Raw genomic sequence first — 18,926 nt, 5'->3', positions numbered from 1 at the left:
AGGTGTCCTGTTCAAGATGCTAGCGCTACCCCGGTTCCTATACATCCTGCAGAACACACCATTATACATACCAAAAACAGAATTCCACAAAATAGATAAGACACTTAGGAAACTGCTGTGGGGAGGAGAGCACCCTCGAACTGCACTGAAAACCCTACAGCGCTCCGTATGGGAGGGAGGCATTGGACTCCCCCATCTACAAACATACTATTGGGCAGCCCAAATGTAAGTAGTAAATGATATCCTACACAACAACCCAACATTACCGCACATCAGAGCAGACAGCCAGGCTGGGCAGGGGACCACCCCACTTGAGAGTCTTTACCAAAAAATAACACGACCAGCCCCAAACACAACAACAGGCCAAAGAACACGGATTTGGATAGACGCACACAGGCACTTGGGATGGGAATGGAAGGTCACACTGAATCAACACCTGTGGCGAAATAGCCACCTACCTGAACTTAATGAACTCCCCAAATGGCCAAACTGGGAAGCAGCCGGAATAGTAAGACTAGAAGACATGATACAGGATGGAGAAATAGTGACATTCCAAGCCCTAAGTGACAAATACAACCTAGCCGCTGCAGGACACTTTCACTACAGGCAGATGAGACACGCACTCATCACAAGTGAGATAAACTTCCCTAACGTACCAAAGTGCACTCCGATTGAGAGGAACATAGTGATGGAGCGTATCGACAACAAAATAACCTCCATAATGTATAATGCGATTGCCTCATTTGCTACAACAGAGCTCAGAGATCTTAAAGAGAAGTGGGAAAGAGACGTGGGCCCAATACAACCAGAGGACTGGACCACAGCCCTCATGTACCCCAGAGAGACAGCAATTTTGGCCAGAATCAGACTGAGCCAACTAAAACTTTTACACATGATATATTACCCAAGAGAGGCCTTACACCAGTGGGGGAGAGCGACAGATCCCAACTGTTTAAGATGCCACCGAACAAGAGGAACATTCTTCCACATCCTATGGGAATGCCCGCAAACCAGGCCTTTTGGCAGAAATGCTGTGATAGACTCTCAACAGTACTTGGCCGAGTGATACCAATAGACCCCAAACTACTAATACTGGGGATAGATGCAGACATAGAAATATCCGGATTTGAAGAACTCATGCTCGCAACATCCACAGGCCTCGCAAAAAGAAATCTGGCCGAGCTGTGGGGCTCAGCCTCGGCCCCACAATACGAGCACGTGCCAATGGAAACAAGAGTGTACACCACCAGGGGGTGCCCAGCGAAAGCGAGAAAGATATGGCAAAGATGGGAGGACAATTGAAGACACCAAGAATGTGCGGGAGACCTGATGAACTGCTGTAATCCACTTGACACAGGCAACTGATAGGAGCCCAGAGACTTAATACGTTTAACATGTTTACATTATATGCAAGAGACCCATTCATCAAGAATGTGTGAAAGACTGTATGTTTGACCATGTCATCTAAGTTTTACTTTGTTTGTTCGTATTTTATGAAAATAATAAAATATGTTATTAAAAAAAAAATTGGGTAGCGCCCGATCAAGACATCCCGGTCATAGAGGCAAGACGAGTCAAGTGGAATGAGCAAGAGAGCCGCGCTAGCTGCGCCAGTCACCAAGAGCTGCAGCCAGGAAACACACTGCTCGTCAAGAACCGGGCTCTGCCCAAGAAGATATCAATAAAACTTCGAGTTCAGACCCTGGACAGTCAGCGCCGCAAACCACAGCATGATCACAGTCACCAGAGGGAATGAAACGGTCAACAGGAACATATCTCATTTCCGGAAAGTCCCTGCGGCAATGTGGGAGGAAGGACCGGGGACCCTGAGAGGAGAACCCAGATCAGAAGCCCCTGAGCCGTCAGAAGTCAACAACACACCCCAAGAATCTAGAGAGCCAACACCATGCGAAAGTAAAGTCCAGCTGGAGACCCCTCCAGTGGAGGAAGCAGAGAGGACTCATCCCTGCTACCATCTGAGGGAGAAGCCGCGACCGTCATCCAGTCTCCAAGAGTACGTCATACACAGGGTCTATCACAGATCGAGCACGGCCAGTGCGCGCTCCTAAGAGACTAGAATGGACTACACGTGTTTAAAGCTATTGTTCATGACTAAGGGAAAAAGCATTCTAAGTTTGGGAGGAATGTGATGTCACGGGAGACCGGGTCACGTGTCAGGGGGGCGGGACCCGGAAATAAAGGGATCACCGGAACGGGCAGTTTGGTGCCAGTCCGGGTTTATGCAGCAGATCAAGTGGTTGTGTATTTCTTTTGCTCCGAGTCGAGGCCTACGCAGACCAGCGCACCCAGTGGAGGCTCTGCAACCACGGAGACCCCCACATCACATTTGTGTTGTGCAAAGCAGCCAGCAGCCTATATTCACTGCACCCACATTATTTCACTTAGCTCCGCCCGTCAGTCCATCTCATACCACTGACAAATGACAATCCGACCCCCTTGCGGGCGCCTATGAGCCAAACCTTCTGGTTTAGGCTCGAGACTCCTGATTTTGACCAAAAATGTTACTGTTGTTTTACTTTCTCCCACCTAAAATAAGTCGTACCCCAATGCAATCCAATACATTCTCCCGCTTTCTGTAGCAGAATCTCTCTAACAGGTGCTGCAAAAATGTTGCCATGTATGCGACTACTCTATTGATGCCACTATTCAGTTTGGAGCTGAGACATGACACGTATGTGACAGCCAAAACCTGTTGGCTTTGTTAGAGGTTGTTCTAGTAAACACAGCAGCTTACAGCTCGAGTACCGGTTGTTACGTTGCTATGAATTGTTATTTTTGCTGTCACGAACAACAAAAGGAATAACGTAATTAATCGAGAGTTTGTTCAGCTAGTAGAAATTGGATAGAAACTCAGCGACATTTGCTCCGCTGTAAGTAAATATTAGACTCTTGTGGAATGTGGTACATAAAAGGTGCCAACCAATGGTTACTGCGCAATTCAAGCCATTAGCGTCTACGGCTGGGCCAGGCTTACTCACCTCAGCGCCAGAAACAGCGGCCATTTTGTTTACGCTATCCACCATAAAACTCAGCGTCCTTGTTGTTTCCGGTTGAGAGGAGAATCGATGAAATATGAATTGGGTTGGCGGATCCCGGTAAGTCTTCAAAAGTTCAACCCTTTGCTGCTGAACGCTATCTCCGTAGCCATCAATTCACTCATTTAGTTCTATTTCTAAGCCTTTACCTCATAGGCCGCGAGGGGGCGCACAAGGTGATGGAAGGCAGGGAAAAGAAACCAACCCTCGCCTCCTTTTAGTAAGGCAACCGTATTTTACATTTTTGTCTGAAAAAGTTGGCACACGCTCATTCATGGAAGGCAGAAACACGTTTTTACTCAGCCTGGGAATCCTCAACAAAATCGTTTTATTAGACTATGACCAGAAATTACACGTTTAATACAACTATCAGTATGTCAAGTGCTAAAAGAGGAATACATCAATTCATAAGTACACCGCTGAAGAAATAACAAGCATTGGCAAGGCCAAAGGTTTTGGCATTTACTGAGGTTATTTGAATTTTGCATCTAAGGTACCAGGGTGCAAGGAGGAGGGCGCAACGTTTTAAAGGAGGATGAGATAAGGGACGTGAGTGTGCAAGAGAATGATAAGGAAGGAGAATTTGATCCCAGATAGTAGTGCTTCATTTAATAATAGCTTCATAAGCCAGTTAACCATCGATTGGAATGTACTGGATGAAGTTGCATGGTTAATGAATAACCAATGAACACTTGTGCTGCCTGCGCCTCTCTGCCCTGATAGCCACTGCCAGTAGTTGATACACTCAGAGACGTCTTTATGGGAGGGCAACAGGGGCTCTGGCCCAGGGCCCCTACCTTGGAGGGGGGCCCCACAGGGCTACCCGATCTAAAGAAGTAAGATTCCATTGTTCACCAGACTTAAATAGCACACATCAGAATATTTAATGTCATGGTGCTGAGGCTCTAAACCTATTGCCTGTCTGTTTTGGCAAGTACATTCTGTCTCGATCAATTCCTCATGTTGTGATTTCTGTGTTCACTGTGGTATATTTAGTTTGCGTGTTCCTTGCTGCACAACTCCTGTCACATTCTTTCCTTCCTGTGGAGATTATGTTGATCATGTGCAATAGCCAAATTTGAAATGCATATTGGTACATTGAGTGCCACAATGGTTCGGAAGTTAGCTCAGTGTGTTAAACACTCATTGCAGAGATATGTGTTCCTATGCAATATTAGAATAGCATGTTCCTGTAAGGCTGGCTGAGCCTTTCCTATGTCTGAAGTTTATAAACCTGCCTGCATATCTACTTGTTCTTGCAGCACAACGGGTGCTATTATCAGCAATGTTCCTGCACCAGATAGGGGTTGCAATAAAAACAAATATGTCATCCTTATGGTGAAAGCCTAGAAATCCGTTTGTTCAGATGGGGTGTTGTAAAACCTAGGCATTCACCTCCAACCATGAGCATAAACTGTTAGTCTAAGATATGAATAAGTATCCACATATGGAACCAAAGCATTCATGCTTGTATCCTGGCTTTGCCAGCAGACAATACAGTGATGCTGGTCAAATCAGCTAATATCTTGTACATTACTGTACTGTCTTCTGTGATGTTTGCCTTCTCGCATGCTGCTGGTATCGTTTAGCCCATGACTTGATCTTTCTTCTTATGTAGGACATGTGAGTGGAAGGGATGGTAGACAGAAGGGAGTGGACCAGATGGTGCAGGACTCGGGCAAGCATAATTTAAAGTTTGCTCGGTTGACACCAAAAAATGCTTTGCATTTTTATAAAAGTCAAAGGTTTTTCTGCACGTTTATAAATGACAATTTTTTATTTTTATTAGTTTATTTTGGTTTTTTCAAACCTTTAAAACAGAAAATCAACGACCAAAAAATCATAAAACAACATCAAAGAATACATGTTTTTGCGTCCACGTCCATAGATGAAACACATTTTCCGTCGGCAGGGCACACTTCTAAACCTCCCCTCTAATAGAGGGCAGGCTTTGCGTCCAAACTGTCTTTTATGGGGCGAAGAAAGGAAACCAAAGCATATAACACAGATCTATTTGACCCGTCAAACATAGCTCCCCACCAATCTTCCCGTGATACAAGCTGGAGTCTCTCTGTTACTGGACCAAAGAAGATATTTCTTTCTTGTTCTAGCCCAGAGCACGTCATTGTCAGATGCTTGAGATTTTCATTTGCAGATTTACAGAATCGACACACTAGATCGGAATCGTTTGACTCAGACCAAAAGCATAATGCTCCTTGGTAGGCAAAACATTGAGCCTAAACTGTAAGTATATGGTTCTAGACCACTGGTCCGGAAAACAGGTCAAGTATTCTGGAAGGCGGCCATAAGCTCTCGCTTCTTTCATTGTGCGTGATTCCGATCTTAGTTTACAAGTGTTAATCCAGGCGGTTCTCCACAACTTCAATTTCGTAGAATCAAGATTCTCAAGCAAGATTTGTGTTGTGATGTCATATGTGTCAAGAACCTCACGACACAGCTCATTCCATTGATACAAGATTGTTTGGGTTTCTTCGGAATCTGGATTGTGAAGTATTGCAATTTGTGGTGGTGGGTTCATTTGTATTGTTTTCCTGAAAAGACTTAAGAGATTCCAGGCAACTCTTGCTTGAACTGAGATGTACCCAAGTTCATACCTTACACATGCTGTGGATGTCCCCTTAGGGAGGTGAAGAACTTTGGACCAAAAGATGTTTTCAAGCGAGTTCCACACCTCATGCCCACAACCAAATGCATTTTCTCCACCGTACATCAGTGATGGAACCACCTTTTGTTGGAAAAAGGTTACCGTAGGTTTTAGGGAGAATTTACCAAATCTTTTGTTAATCAGCGACGCCTGGCATGCCAACTGCCGGCATTTGCTCTTCACTGTCTCTACCCAAGGTGCGTCATTTCTACTAGCACTGATTCTCATCCCCAGATAGGTGGTGTTCTTCACAATCCTGATAGGTTCTTTCGCCAGGAACCAGTTGAATTTCTTCTTGTTTCCTTTGGTACCCTGCAGTTTTTCAAAGACAATAATTTCACATTTCCCCTTATTGATGTTAAGACCATTCTCTGTTAGATACCTCTCGATAACGCTAAGTTTACGTTGGAGTCCTATTGGTGTTAAGTCCAACAGAATAATGTTGTCTGCATAGACCAGGTAATCAATGTGAGTACCATGGGTTTCGGTGGAAACGTGATCAGACCTTTGAAAATGTCTTTGATATCTGATATGAACAGATTGAAGATGCTCGCTGCTAGGGGACAGCCTTGTTTAACTCCTGTGAATGTGTCAATAGGGGCCGATAGATTGCCCTTGAGGTCTAGTCTGATCCTGATAGAGTTGTTTGTGTGGAGTTCACAAATGGCAGCCAACAGGCTAGATGGACAGTTCCACTTGCTCAGTTTCTCCCATAGTAGATCTCTATTTATGCTGTCAAAAGCCTGAGATAAATCAATTAATGCTACATAGATCTTAGAGTTTGACCGGTGGGCTTCCATCTTCAGTAAGTTCAAGAGTAGGAGATTAACGCAGCATCCCACACCCTTGACAAATCCTGTCTGTCTCGGGTCCACATGATTGCATTTAGTAGACCACTCCACGAGTTGTTGTTGGAGAAGGGCGGCATACACTTTTCCCAACACATCAAGCAGGGCGATAGGTGTATAATTCTTTGGGTTTCTGCGGTCTCCTTTTTTGAAAATCGGTATGATCACTGCCGTTTTCCATGATTTTGGAGTCTTACAACACTTGGTAATTCTGTTGAACAAAGTCTCACAAAAAACTGACCATTCTTCCGGGTGACGTTTGATAGAAAAATTCATCAACTCGTCCGGTCCAGGTGCCCTAGAATCATGCACGTTCTTAATGATTTGTAAGATATCTTCGTAGTCAAAGATGAGTTCCCAGTGTGTTAGTTTTGGGTATTCCCATTCTTTGATACCATTATCTTTGCGAAAGAGATCAGAGTAGAAGGAAATCCACTCTGTCTCTATGACCAAGTTTGCCTGCAAGGCGTGTTGTGGAACAAGATTGTCATTTATAAGTCTCCAATAGTCGGCTGGATTAGAACTCGCCATTTTCAGTAGCATAAGCTCTGCATCATTTTGTAGCATGATGGCCTTGTGAGATTTTAGCCAGTTCTTATAGGCTTGTTTGAGTTTGCGAGATTCCTCGCTGGCGTTTGTGGATAGGGATTTTCGCATCTTTCTCAGTTGCCAACGCAGAAGTCTTTTTCGTTGAGAAATCTCAAGATCAAATTTATGCTTACAGGTAAAGTCAGTATTTCTTGAGTTTTTTTTCTGTTCTAGATATTGAGTCAGAAGGTGTTCGTATTCCAGAATTCCTGAAGTCTGATAATTCGCCGAGATGAGGGATACTTCGGCAGTGTTGAGGTGTAGACGGATGCGACCAGCACCTGTTCTGACTGCATAGCCCAGCGCTCCTGATTTGGTCGGATATGTGTAGAGAATTGAAGAATCACCATGTCGTGATCGCTGTGAGACATTTTTGTAACTAAAAGACCATTGGTTCTCATGTGAATGTTTCCAGATACCAAGATGTAGTCAAGTGTTGAACTTAGGTCTCCTCTTCTCCACGTCGGAGCCGCCGGGATATCCCCTGGTGTTTGACCATTGAGCATCGTTAACTCTCGTAAATCCATTTCCGCACACCACTGCGTTGTCAATTGTTCTTCAAGTTTGTTGACTCTCTTCTTGGTGCCAATTAGGTTTAGGTGACTGATACAGTCAATGTTGAGGTCACCACAAATGATCAGGTCATTTGAGTGGCCCGTTTCCATGATGTCATCAATGACAGTTGTTACTTCGTCAATGAAGAGAGATGCACCAGCTGCCCCATGGTTCCAATAAAGGTTGACAATGTGGAGTTTACAGTCTTGAACGTGTGCTACTCCTACAGAACTGACCGTGACCACCTGGATGAAAGGAGAGATGTTAACGCAGTTCGTAATCCTAAAACCTGAAGCTAACCTTGCTGCCACCAGAAGACCGGCCATTGGTCTTCCCTTGGTCTGCTTAATGGCTGGGTTATGAGCTGTTTCAAACCCCTCTAGAATTGGGTTATCACACAGCCACGTCTCCTGTAAGCATATAAGATCTAGATCAGAGGTCCATGCGATGTTGAACAAATGATTATGGCCCCTGGTGTTCCATGAACCCAATTTGCAGTTTATGGTTAGATTATAGGCCTGGCGTTAATTCGACTGTTGTGTGTTTAGCATTCCGGCAACCCAGGACCAGTCGTTTTCTTTCGCTGCCTTTGTCACGCATTCTTTGTCAGAGTCCTCATTAAGCATGGCACGATCCACTCCATGAATTGTTATCTTTATAGAGTCATTTCGTGATGTCTCAGGCAGTGTTTTTAAGTCAACACTAACATGGCATAGGGGAGTAGCAGTAGATGACGGTGTCACAATTTCAGGCAACGCCGACCTTTGCAGGTGTGTAGATTCTTCGTTATCCACTTTGTCAAGCACGTTTTCTGTTGGTCTAGCTGCACAGGGGATTGGTGCTAGAGAGATGTCGAATCCCAGCGACATTAGCACCTTTCCTGCTTGAAGTAGCATGTCAACTATGAGCTTAGACTGTAGATGTAGCATGACTGCGTCATTTTTTGAAATGACAATTTCACAAGCCAGGGATTTGGAAGTATGTAGAGCTTTAAAATACAAAAGGCAAAATCAGATTAAATCTGTTAAATCACACTGATTTGTATGCTGGGACTTATATAGTTCTATTGACGATGGATGGAGAGAATGAAACTAGAATCATTCTGTGTTACACCCTTCTATAATATTTTGTTTTTAAAAATGGTCATGTTTGGTAATGTGATTGGTGTACTTTCCAAGTCAGTTTTATAAAATTAGATTATTTTAGTTAATGGCAAGAACTGGTAATGACAATGTTCAAATGCAGGAATTGCAGAGTTGCCACAAATCCCAGCTTCACCACTTAACCAATGTGTGATCCTGGGCATCTCATTTAATCTTGTATTGCCTAGCCTCTCGAAATTGCCAGTCCAGAAACCTTTCAGAATGGTCAGCCCTTCATAGTGATTTCCTTCTCAGGGTATGAGCTTCATAAAAGCCTCACTCATGGTTTCAGTGGCATTAGTGTTGTTTTCACTAGAATAGTGAAAATTGAAATATTGGACACCACAGGCACTTGTTCCGTTGATCTCTAATGGCAACACCACTTGAAAACCATGTCCCACTTACAATCTTGGTCTGTCTGGATACCAACACCTTCCTGGTAGCTTCTAATCTGCATCCACTATCTATGCTAGGGTATGTGTAGCTTTCTCCTTCCTTCCATTTGGTCTTCTTTGTCCATGCTTAAGCACGTTTGCGCTCTGTGAAGCAGAAAATGTGAGTTCTCTGCCTATTCTTGGTTGCATGTACCTGTTACATACGGTCCTGCATTAATACTACAAGCTGCATACCTTCCTGGTTGCTTTTGATAAAAAGTCTCCTTTAGCTACACTAGAACAGAGGTAACCTCTTCGTACACTGATAATGTTGGCCTTCAAATGGCACTTGTTTATCATTGTGATTAGGGCGAGAATGAAGAGGGTAAGGGGACTTAAATCGAGTAAACATGCTTATTTTGAATGATGTGAGGCAGCATATGATATGATAGGTTATTTATAACACGCTTAATACCCAGAGGTTTCTAAGCGTGGACCCGGGGAAAGAACCTCTGGTGCTCTGTGTCTTCTTGCTTCCAAGGTGAGCACGTTGCCCTTGAGCTATCCTCCTGAGAGCTGTCAACCAATGGACTGTGATCGCGCGGGGGGCAGATATTCTTGATCACTTAATTCCTTTGGTTTGGTGGAGGGGGGCCCCAAAGATGTCCATGCCAGGGCCCCAAAAGTGCTTAAGATGGCCCTGGATACACTGGGAGCCATCACCTACGATAGAGTGAAGCGCCTACAATCAGCATTCCACATGGACTGTACATTATATGACAGCATTGTGCACTCAAGCCACTAGACAGTTATTTTGTGCCCAAAACCACCCTGTCTGCCGAAAGAAATTACACCTCTACCAACCAGACCGCTTCGCTGCAAGGTGAGAATCTATATTAACTTCTACAAGGATGTGAATGGCTACTGTTCTTTACACAGGGGCCCATATTTAAGTACTCTTTCACAAGGACATCAGCACAGAATACTCAAATACCTGGGTGCATCACACTGCCGTGCGTGCACTGATGGGTACCACCACCCAATGGCACTGAGCGTGCTGTGTTACCATCCCACTCAGGGGGTTGGTCAAGACCCTATTGGAAATCCTCTACACCTGGGAGGTTATGCGACAGGGAGGCACTCACCTTGCAGGAGCAGCTCAGTGGCACAGGATACTGTCTCCCTGCTTGTTAACCACGGACGCAGCCTGCAAAATAAAAATAGAGGGGCTGTTAGAACACATGCGTGTCACAACACTGCATGTGTGTGTGCATTTCCACCCTCCTGCACTCGTGCTTACACCATATACCAATGATCCCCCTCATGCATCAAAGCTTGGCAATCTGGAGGCCAAGTTCAGGACTACCCACTGTAAACCCACAGCTGCATGCATTTCTATTACCAGTGCATACTCACCCAAAAAATGTATTCCACTGAAATTGTGCGGAGGGCACTGCCAAAAAGTAGATGTGCGAGAAGTAGTTGACCCAATAAGAGGATCACAATGCTGAGCAAAACAACAATCCCCAAGGTTAAGAGCTGACTTGCCAGAGCGTCTACACTGCAGCCGGCTCCAAGTGCCAGGGAGAGGAGGAGGATATCTGTGCCACCTTGGAAAATGTGGTGTCCGGTCAAATGTTCGAATGCATTTGATCGAATGACAAAATGCTCAAGTCAATTTGACCGAAAACAAAAAGGTAGAATTTTTTTTTAAAAAAGTATATATATTTTTGTTTGCTCTAGTATAGGTAAAAAAGGTGTTTTTACACCAAAAACAGGGGTTTGGCCCCCCCAAAAAAATAAAATAAAAATTCGACCCTTTTTTTCGGTCAAATTGACTCAAGCATATTGTCATTCGATCAAATGCATTCGAGCATTTGACCTATAACCGAAATATGTGCAAGGGGATCACACCTCATGGAGCCCAGGCACATATCCCTATCAATGCGCATCAGACCTGGAGAGACAGGTCAGATACAAAGGAAAGATGCAGAATTGCAGTAGAAATGGAGGGGGGGCAAGCCTGCCAATGGGAAGGAACAGTCCGTTTCAGGTGGGGGAGGCATATGAAGGGTGGAATGGGAAGACAATGCTAACAGATGTGCAGACCCCGGCCTGCACGGCATGGTCGTGGAGCAAAAATAACAAGGTGACAATTACTATGCTTTGATAAGGTAATCTGCTCTACAGTAGAGCTCAGACCTCAGGCCCTGTGTTTATTGTTGAGTATCAAAGTTCATTTTTGGAATATTGGTATGCAGTGTATAAGCAGATTTATGGATCCATCACACAATATATATCAGAATGGTCAAAGGGTTTTCATAGAGAATGGTGTTACACTTAGGGTCAAAGAGATTTGGGGTTACAAGACGGCACGATTCAAAAGGAGTTGAGTTACAGGGATCTAGTTTTGGGGTTGCAGTGAACTAATATAAGTTTTACATAGGTTGCAGAGATTAGTTTCAGGAGGTGAAAGGCGTTGTGCTTGCAGTGGTAGAAGCATTTGAGGGTACATTGGTCCAGTGGCGTATTTGGGGCTGTCTGGGTCACGGCCATAGACTTTGATTGGGGTTACAGATATGGCTGGAACTGTTTGTATTCACAGGGATAAGATAGTCACAAGTGGAAGAGAAAAGAGTGAGATCTAGGCAGTCAGTGACTCCCGCTTTTCACCGCTGCCTCTGTGTAGGGCTACTTGGTACTTCTTCATGACACTGTAGTCACGAGTGTAAGAGAAAAGGGTGAGAGGTAGGCGATCAGTGACTCCTGCTTTTTACTGCTGCCTTTGTGTAGTGTACCTGACAGGGGATCCGATTTATGAATTTCCCGGGGGTGCCCACATATAGAGAAGTAACATCACTGGCAGTTATATGACCGCATTTGCACGTAGTCACCAACTTGGTGCAAGGGGGTGGCGCAGAACAGTGGAAACATTGGCTAGCATGTACTGCATATAATAAAGTCAAGTAATAAGGAGAGTTAAAGGCATGATCCGGTAAAAAATTTTATTGTCCCTACGGGTCGGCCATGTTTTTTTAAGCCTAAGTGGCTCGATCTTAGAAAAATTTCCTATGGACCTTACCCGAGTTTTCGTCCATTAAACGCACGTGAAAACAGGCACCTGGGCGCTGCCATTTTGTGATAATCCTATCATTTCCCCCATCGCCCTGGCTGACCTGCTTTTGCGGCACTAAATCAAATCCCCCGCCCCTGAGCCTGACATTATCAAAACATTCATATTCCCTGCCTCCCTCCGTGACGTTACAGTGCTGCGTAGGCAAACGCGCCCAGTCGTCTTCTGCGCGACTCCACACAGAACCCGGAAACCAACACAGATCAACTCACAACACAGCGCGCCACAAATCGGAATATGACACTGTACTTTAAAATGAAACAGCAAAACGGTACATTTGGTAAAGTACATTTATTTGACATTAAATGTTTAGAGAATATTCAGCAATTGCCATATGAACTCCGAAAGCCATTTATTTTCTTTTATCTGTATCCGCAATAACTGTTCCGTTTCATCTTGAGTCACGCGCTGTTCCTTCATGGTACACAGGGTGTTCATTTTCGTAAAAAGAATCACTTTGGAAGCACGGTGAACCGCAAGGCTGTTCCATCAACTAGGCACTAGTCCAGCGTAAAGGTTGATATGTTGCTTCTAGCCCCTAGTACAGCGTAAGGGTATGTGGGCCCTTGGCGATCGTCCCATAATATGGTGATCGTGCTCCAGTTGTTGACACGAAGCTGCAGGTGTCTGCTGAAGAATCCATCCGCCGGTGTCTCAAACAGATGGCAGTGGCAGAATGGGATCAAATACCTGTTATGAAAACAAAAAAATTATAATTAGTCTCGCTAGCCGAACTTCATTAATATTACTCATTTTATTTATTACGGCCGATCAGAAACTATTTGCTTGCAAGGATAGTTCAATGGAGTATGTTCGTCTCTAAAATCAATGCGAAAAGTAACGAGATAAATCGAGGCCAACACACAATGAGAAACGACTGTTTGTCTACATGCCTGTGTAATGATATGATATATGATATGGCATGTGTAACGCGCCTATACACAAGTGTTTCAAGGCGCGACGAGGCAGGGGGGAACAAGGGGAGACAGACAACGATACTACTAGGCCAGGTGTCATTCAGATCGCGCAAGGGGAAGGGGTGAGGGGGGCAAAGGTGCTGTACATGGTTAGTAGAATACAAGATAAATAATAGGGCCAGCTGGTGGCAAGTGCAAGGTAAGTGCCGGGAGAAGGGGCTGAAGGATACAGAGACAGGCCCGTAGTGCAGGTAGGCAGTGCAGGGAAGAGTGGCTGGGCCAAGGAACGAGATAGTTGAGACCTGTGGACCTGCATGCCCATGTGCCCACTACGAACACGTTTCCCTTTCTTTTCCTAGCTCTTCATTCATTCATTTATTCATGCATCCATTCATTAATTCTTCATTCCGGTATAAAAGCGTCTAAAGATTTACTCACATTATATTTGAAATTTCCATTGTGTCTCTGCGTAATGCAGTCTGTAAATTCGACTGTGCTCTTGACAACGATTTTTCGTATACTGAACTAACATGAAACTCGGTCTAGTTTCAGAATTTTCTGCCTTATCGTCTCTTACGTTATTGCACACCCCCTTCAAATGAAGTCCTTTCGGCATGGTCCCTGTCTCAAGGTCAAAAAACAATACAACCTTATACTTCCAGTGCGACTTGTGGGCCTCTTCTGGCCGCGAGCAGAAAATCAAAGCCGCTGTCCTTCGCATTCTTTATTTGCAACATCCCATAGTAAAGGCATCTGTAAGAACTTGAAGTTTCGAATCCATCTATGTAGTGCGCCTCAATGTGAAAATGCGAACTGGCTTCTCTCCCAAATGCCACGGCCCGCTTGGCGCGTTCTAAGGCCCCCAATTTTGTCCCCGTTGTCTGCGAGCTTTGCAGCCCCAAAGAATCATAACTATGGAGACATTTAATTTTTGGATGAAGGTCAGGGAAAGTATAAAGTACCAGAGGAGTTCAGTTAAAAGTGAGATTTATTGTTTGTTTGTTTTATTGTTTGCAATACGCAAGCCTCCCCTCCAATAACAGTGTGCAACAGTGCACAGCATTTACATTTACATGAGATGAGACATGAGAAAAATATATACATACACATATATGAGGTGAATAGAGAGAGAATTCAAAGATGACACCCAGCAATTTCGCAACCCATGATGGTGAAGGTACGGGTTAGGGTTCCAGGCACACTGTAAAATAGCATTTATTTACAAAAAGACAATCGTATTGCAATTATAGACATATAGACATGTTCAGCAATATTCAGACAATGGTCAGCTTGTTCGCCACCCATGATGGTGAAGGTAGGGGTTAGGGTTCCAGGTACACTGTACAGTAAAATTTATTTACAAAAAGACAATCGTGTTGCAATTATTTAAACCTCACAACCAGCTCCCCTTTGGGTGGACATGGCACAGTTGCAATGTTCGGTGGCAACGCATCACTGCTCTGCACAGAAACGTCCAAAATTCCATATCTGTGCTTCTCTAACACAGCAACAATAAGGCCTTTCACAAAGTCGAACTGCATTTCATCATAGACTGGTTGGATCACCCATTGCTTCGTTCGTTTTGAAAAGCACTTATTGTAGCGAGGCATCCTTACTTTACCCCTAGTCCTAGATTGTTCACGTCCAACATTGCTGTTATGGGCCAAGACCGCTAGTAGAGTGCGATGTTTCATGCCCCGATAGCTAAAATGCAAGCGCTTTGGTCTGTACTTGAGGCACATATTGTGGAACACCTCCAAACCTCCTGTGTGACAGAATTCTGTCAGTCCTCTCAAATCTTTTGATAGAGCTTTGTCAAAAACAATCTTCTCAATGGCTTTGTGTGTCGGTGAAGATGGAATCAACCACTTCTTCTTCCTTGCCTCCTCTGGGGACAATGGCCCATGTTCACATTGGTTGAAATGTTGGTTTTCTGACCAGCGGTGAACGTTGGTATAGTGGTGCATCAGTGACCGCCATTTTTCAAGTAGTATTTCCACTGACCCTTCACGAGTTTTTGAGCTCCACCAAAGATGGTTTGTGATAGACTGGGACCACTGCAAAATACTTTCAAAACCTTTCTTTTTTCCTGCAGCCGAGATTTTCTTACTGATTAATTTAGCAAGATGCCATACGTCAAATTGATGATTAATATTTGGGAACTGCTCTCTCATTGTCTTGGCAATTGAAACGTGTCTGTCCGTGGCTATGAGTCCGATGTCCATTCCCCTTGATTGTAGATCTTGCACTGATTTTATAAATCCTAGTTTCTCCATGGCCACTGAGGATGTACATTGTGACACCTGCACGACCAACGAACTCACAATTTTCTTACTATCCATGTCCTGAAAGTGGTAGGTGCAGTACTTGGCAGAAAATCCAGGGCTGTCGCACTGTCCATCGCCGGCTAGCCTGAATCGTTTCCCTTCGAATGTACTTGCTAGAGACAATTGTTCAATTTTCCGAGCATCGCTAATGGCCGTAAACAGATAATCATGTTGGTATTTGTAGTACTGCGTTTTAGAAATGAAATGGAGTCCCACAAACTGAAAGAAAACCTCTAACTTTCTAAAACTTGAGCCACTAAAAGTGATGCAGCTGCACACAGTAGATTGCCTGCTCGCATTTTCCCCAGCATCGGTTGTGCAGACCATGAGAACATATGATTTAATCTACAGGCGGCCTTTATTTTGACGTTACTGCCTTTTATTTGACGAGTCACATTATTCAATGGCTTCCCACATACTTTCCCTCTAACGGAATGCCCACATTTCAGCATACTTATAATATCCATCAAACAACTGTCGAATACAATGTATTTGCTCTCTTTCATTAGATTGTCATCCGGCGTCAACGTTGTTTCGGCCTGTGACGTTGTGGAGATTTCAACACATTGGAAAGTAATATCGCTGATATCAAGTTCTGATGCGTCGATGGATGCTGCTGGTTCATTCTCAGTCATTTCAACATCTGTTACTTCAGCATTAATGGGAGAACACAACAATGTCGACAGGTTTTTGGGTGGCAATTTGTTGGCGGGTGTAGATTGTGTGAATTGATCTTCAATATGCGGTTGGTGCAGTCTCACTGTAGCAATGGTCCAATGCAACTTTGCTGTATTCCCCAAACTCAGCAAATTCAGTTTCTGGCCATTGGACAGGAGCATCTCGAGCCTGAACACGCTGCGCCTCAATGAATAGTTCCTCCATAGTGTACATGGTCTGGCAAGCAACATCTCTCATTCGCTTCACTGTCTGTGTATGTATGGTTCTGACACCCACGGGTAACTAGAGGAGAGATTGGAAAAGGGATGTTCAGTTTATGCACAAGATAAAGTGTAGTCAAATTGACTGGAAAAAAACATATAATAGTCCCCAGCACAAACATTTTTGAAAAGTTATGAACTGTTTGTGACTAACCTTTTTTTGGTTTCTTTTCTTTGCAACTTTTTTGACTCGACCTTCAACATCTGCACGCTGTAGCTCCGATTCGTTTCCGCATCTCCTCCCTTCCTCTTGCGCAACAACGACTACATTTTCTGCATCCGCATAGACAGCACGGAATGAGGCTCCATCGACTCCCTGAAACATAGTACTTTCATTACTATGTATCAAAATATTGTTAGCATAAAACACACGTGAGGACGAACACACAGGTACATCTCAATAGCCAAACACGATTTAAACATTGTTTGGAACAATCAAACGTCAAGTATTCGACCAGTGATGATGTAGTTCGATGGAACTGTCAGTATCCATACCTCTGGCTCCGCATGGACTGCCATGAATGGTTGTATTGGAGCGGAGGCATCAGCATCTCCCTGAAACACAGTACTTGCATTAGTATGGTTTTCAATATTTGCAACATAACACACACTTGGCGTGGACGGCACAGGTACGTATAAAGAGATAACCACAAATGATGCATTGTCTAAAACAATAAAGGAAACTCAAAATATGCAGATTTCAACGACTGATTTCACCGATTCCTTTACATCTGCATCTAAATGGGATGTTGTGATTGTAGTGGAAGCTCCGTCGTCTCCCTGAAACAGAGCACTTGCGTTAATAGGGAAGAAAGTCTAGCAAATGCATTCACGTTATATGATCCCGCATGATGGAGCTGTCAGTATCCATACCTCGTGCTGCTGAAGAATATCTATGGATGTTGCAAATGTAGTGCGCACTTCCGAAAGCTGTTGCGCCGATTCGTATATGCAAGGTCCCGCTTCCGCTTCCCCTGGAATCACTTGAATGTCAGGCTGTGCATCAAGTGCAGGGGTTGACGCTCCATCAACTGCCTGAAACATAGTACTCGCATTAGTAAGGATTACAATATTGAAAACATAACACACACTTGGGGTCGACAGCACTGGTACATATCAATGGCTAACCACGAATGAAACATTGCATAGAACAATCAAACGACAAGTATTACAGCTCTGATGATGACGCTCGATGGAGCTGTCAGTATCCATACCTCCTGCTGGTGAGGAACATCTAGAAATGTTGTAGATGTGGCGGACGCTTCAGCATCTCCCTGAAAGACAGTACTTGCATTAGCATGGATAACACTAATTATGACTGAAAACAAACACCAGTGGACGGTAACTAAGGTGTATATCAATTGGAAAGCACTAACCAAACATTCGAAAACATAGTTACACGATAGAATAAAACTATTACTTGACACGCATAAAACAAGTCTGTAGCGGAGTAGCGTAGCAAGATTACCTGATACGCGCTAGAAGTGGTTGATAACTGCAAGCACGTCAAGGATGTAGAATGTTCTTGCTTCAGATTAAAGGGAGAGTCAAGAAGTTGTAAAGGTAAATTATTGATTGATAATGAAATGCCAATATTAAAAATAGCCATGTAAGGCGACAGAATACTTGAAAAATGCGCAATATAGCGCAGTTTCCTGTTCCCATATATGTACATTTCGTTTGTGGGTTATGAAATCGAAAAAGAATTTATTGAAAAATGTTATTATTCAAAAAGCTATACACTCATATCAATATCGAAAGTATTACAAGGGATACAACACCTAAAATATCAATTAATCCATTAGGCTACCTACACACTGCCGCAAGGCCTAAAGCTAAATCCGGACACTTGACTGGACGAATAAAGTGGGAATAGTGTTTTCGATCAATTTCCGTGTCGTTCGCCGTTTATTCTCCTTTGTTACCCAAGATGTTGTGTACATGTCCAAGGAAAAGGGCTGGCTGCAGATGCGGTATCGATCACCCCTCTTGTCCTGTAAGACTTGTTGGACTCTACTTTCCAGCTCATCCAGTGGATATCCGCAATGTCTGACCCATTCTCTTATTCGAAGAACAGTTTTTGGGAATACATGCATTGTAGTGCCTTCAGATTTCGCATGGGTCTTCGAAGGGCAACCGCTAATCGAACAGGCAGGCATTGTTGATAAATCTGAAAAGTAAATATCGACATTATTATACAATCTTCATGAATAAAGATTTGATACAAAAGTAAATGAATCATACAATGATCAATGCAAGGTTTGTTTTGGTCGCAGGAACTATACCAGTTCATTATGTGCGGCTAAGTATTTGCATAAGTTGCAGAAATGTATAAATGATGTGACTAAAATCTGAACATGTGACTCGTCCCTTGGATGTTTTC

General features: G+C 43.8%; 1 protein-coding gene across 1 annotated transcript in view; it reads left to right on the top strand.

Moving 5' to 3' along the window:
- The first annotated feature begins 3,042 nt into the window (after nt 1-3,042).
- REDIC1 (regulator of DNA class I crossover intermediates 1) overlaps nt 3,043-18,926 on the top strand; it is a 411,382-nt gene continuing 395,498 nt past the window's right edge. Inside the window, exon 1 of the mRNA XM_069630090.1 lies at nt 3,043-3,116. Coding sequence (XP_069486191.1) covers nt 3,094-3,116 — 23 coding nt within the window. The 5' untranslated portion in view covers nt 3,043-3,093. The remainder of the gene's footprint in view (nt 3,117-18,926) is intronic.

This window comes from Ambystoma mexicanum, chromosome 12, assembly GCF_040938575.1.
Source record: "Ambystoma mexicanum isolate Mex_15411 chromosome 12, UKY_AmexF1_1, whole genome shotgun sequence".
Taxonomy (NCBI): domain Eukaryota; kingdom Metazoa; phylum Chordata; class Amphibia; order Caudata; family Ambystomatidae; genus Ambystoma; species Ambystoma mexicanum.
Note: the sequence above shows the minus strand (reverse complement) of the source record. Positions and strands in the feature narration are given on the sequence as shown.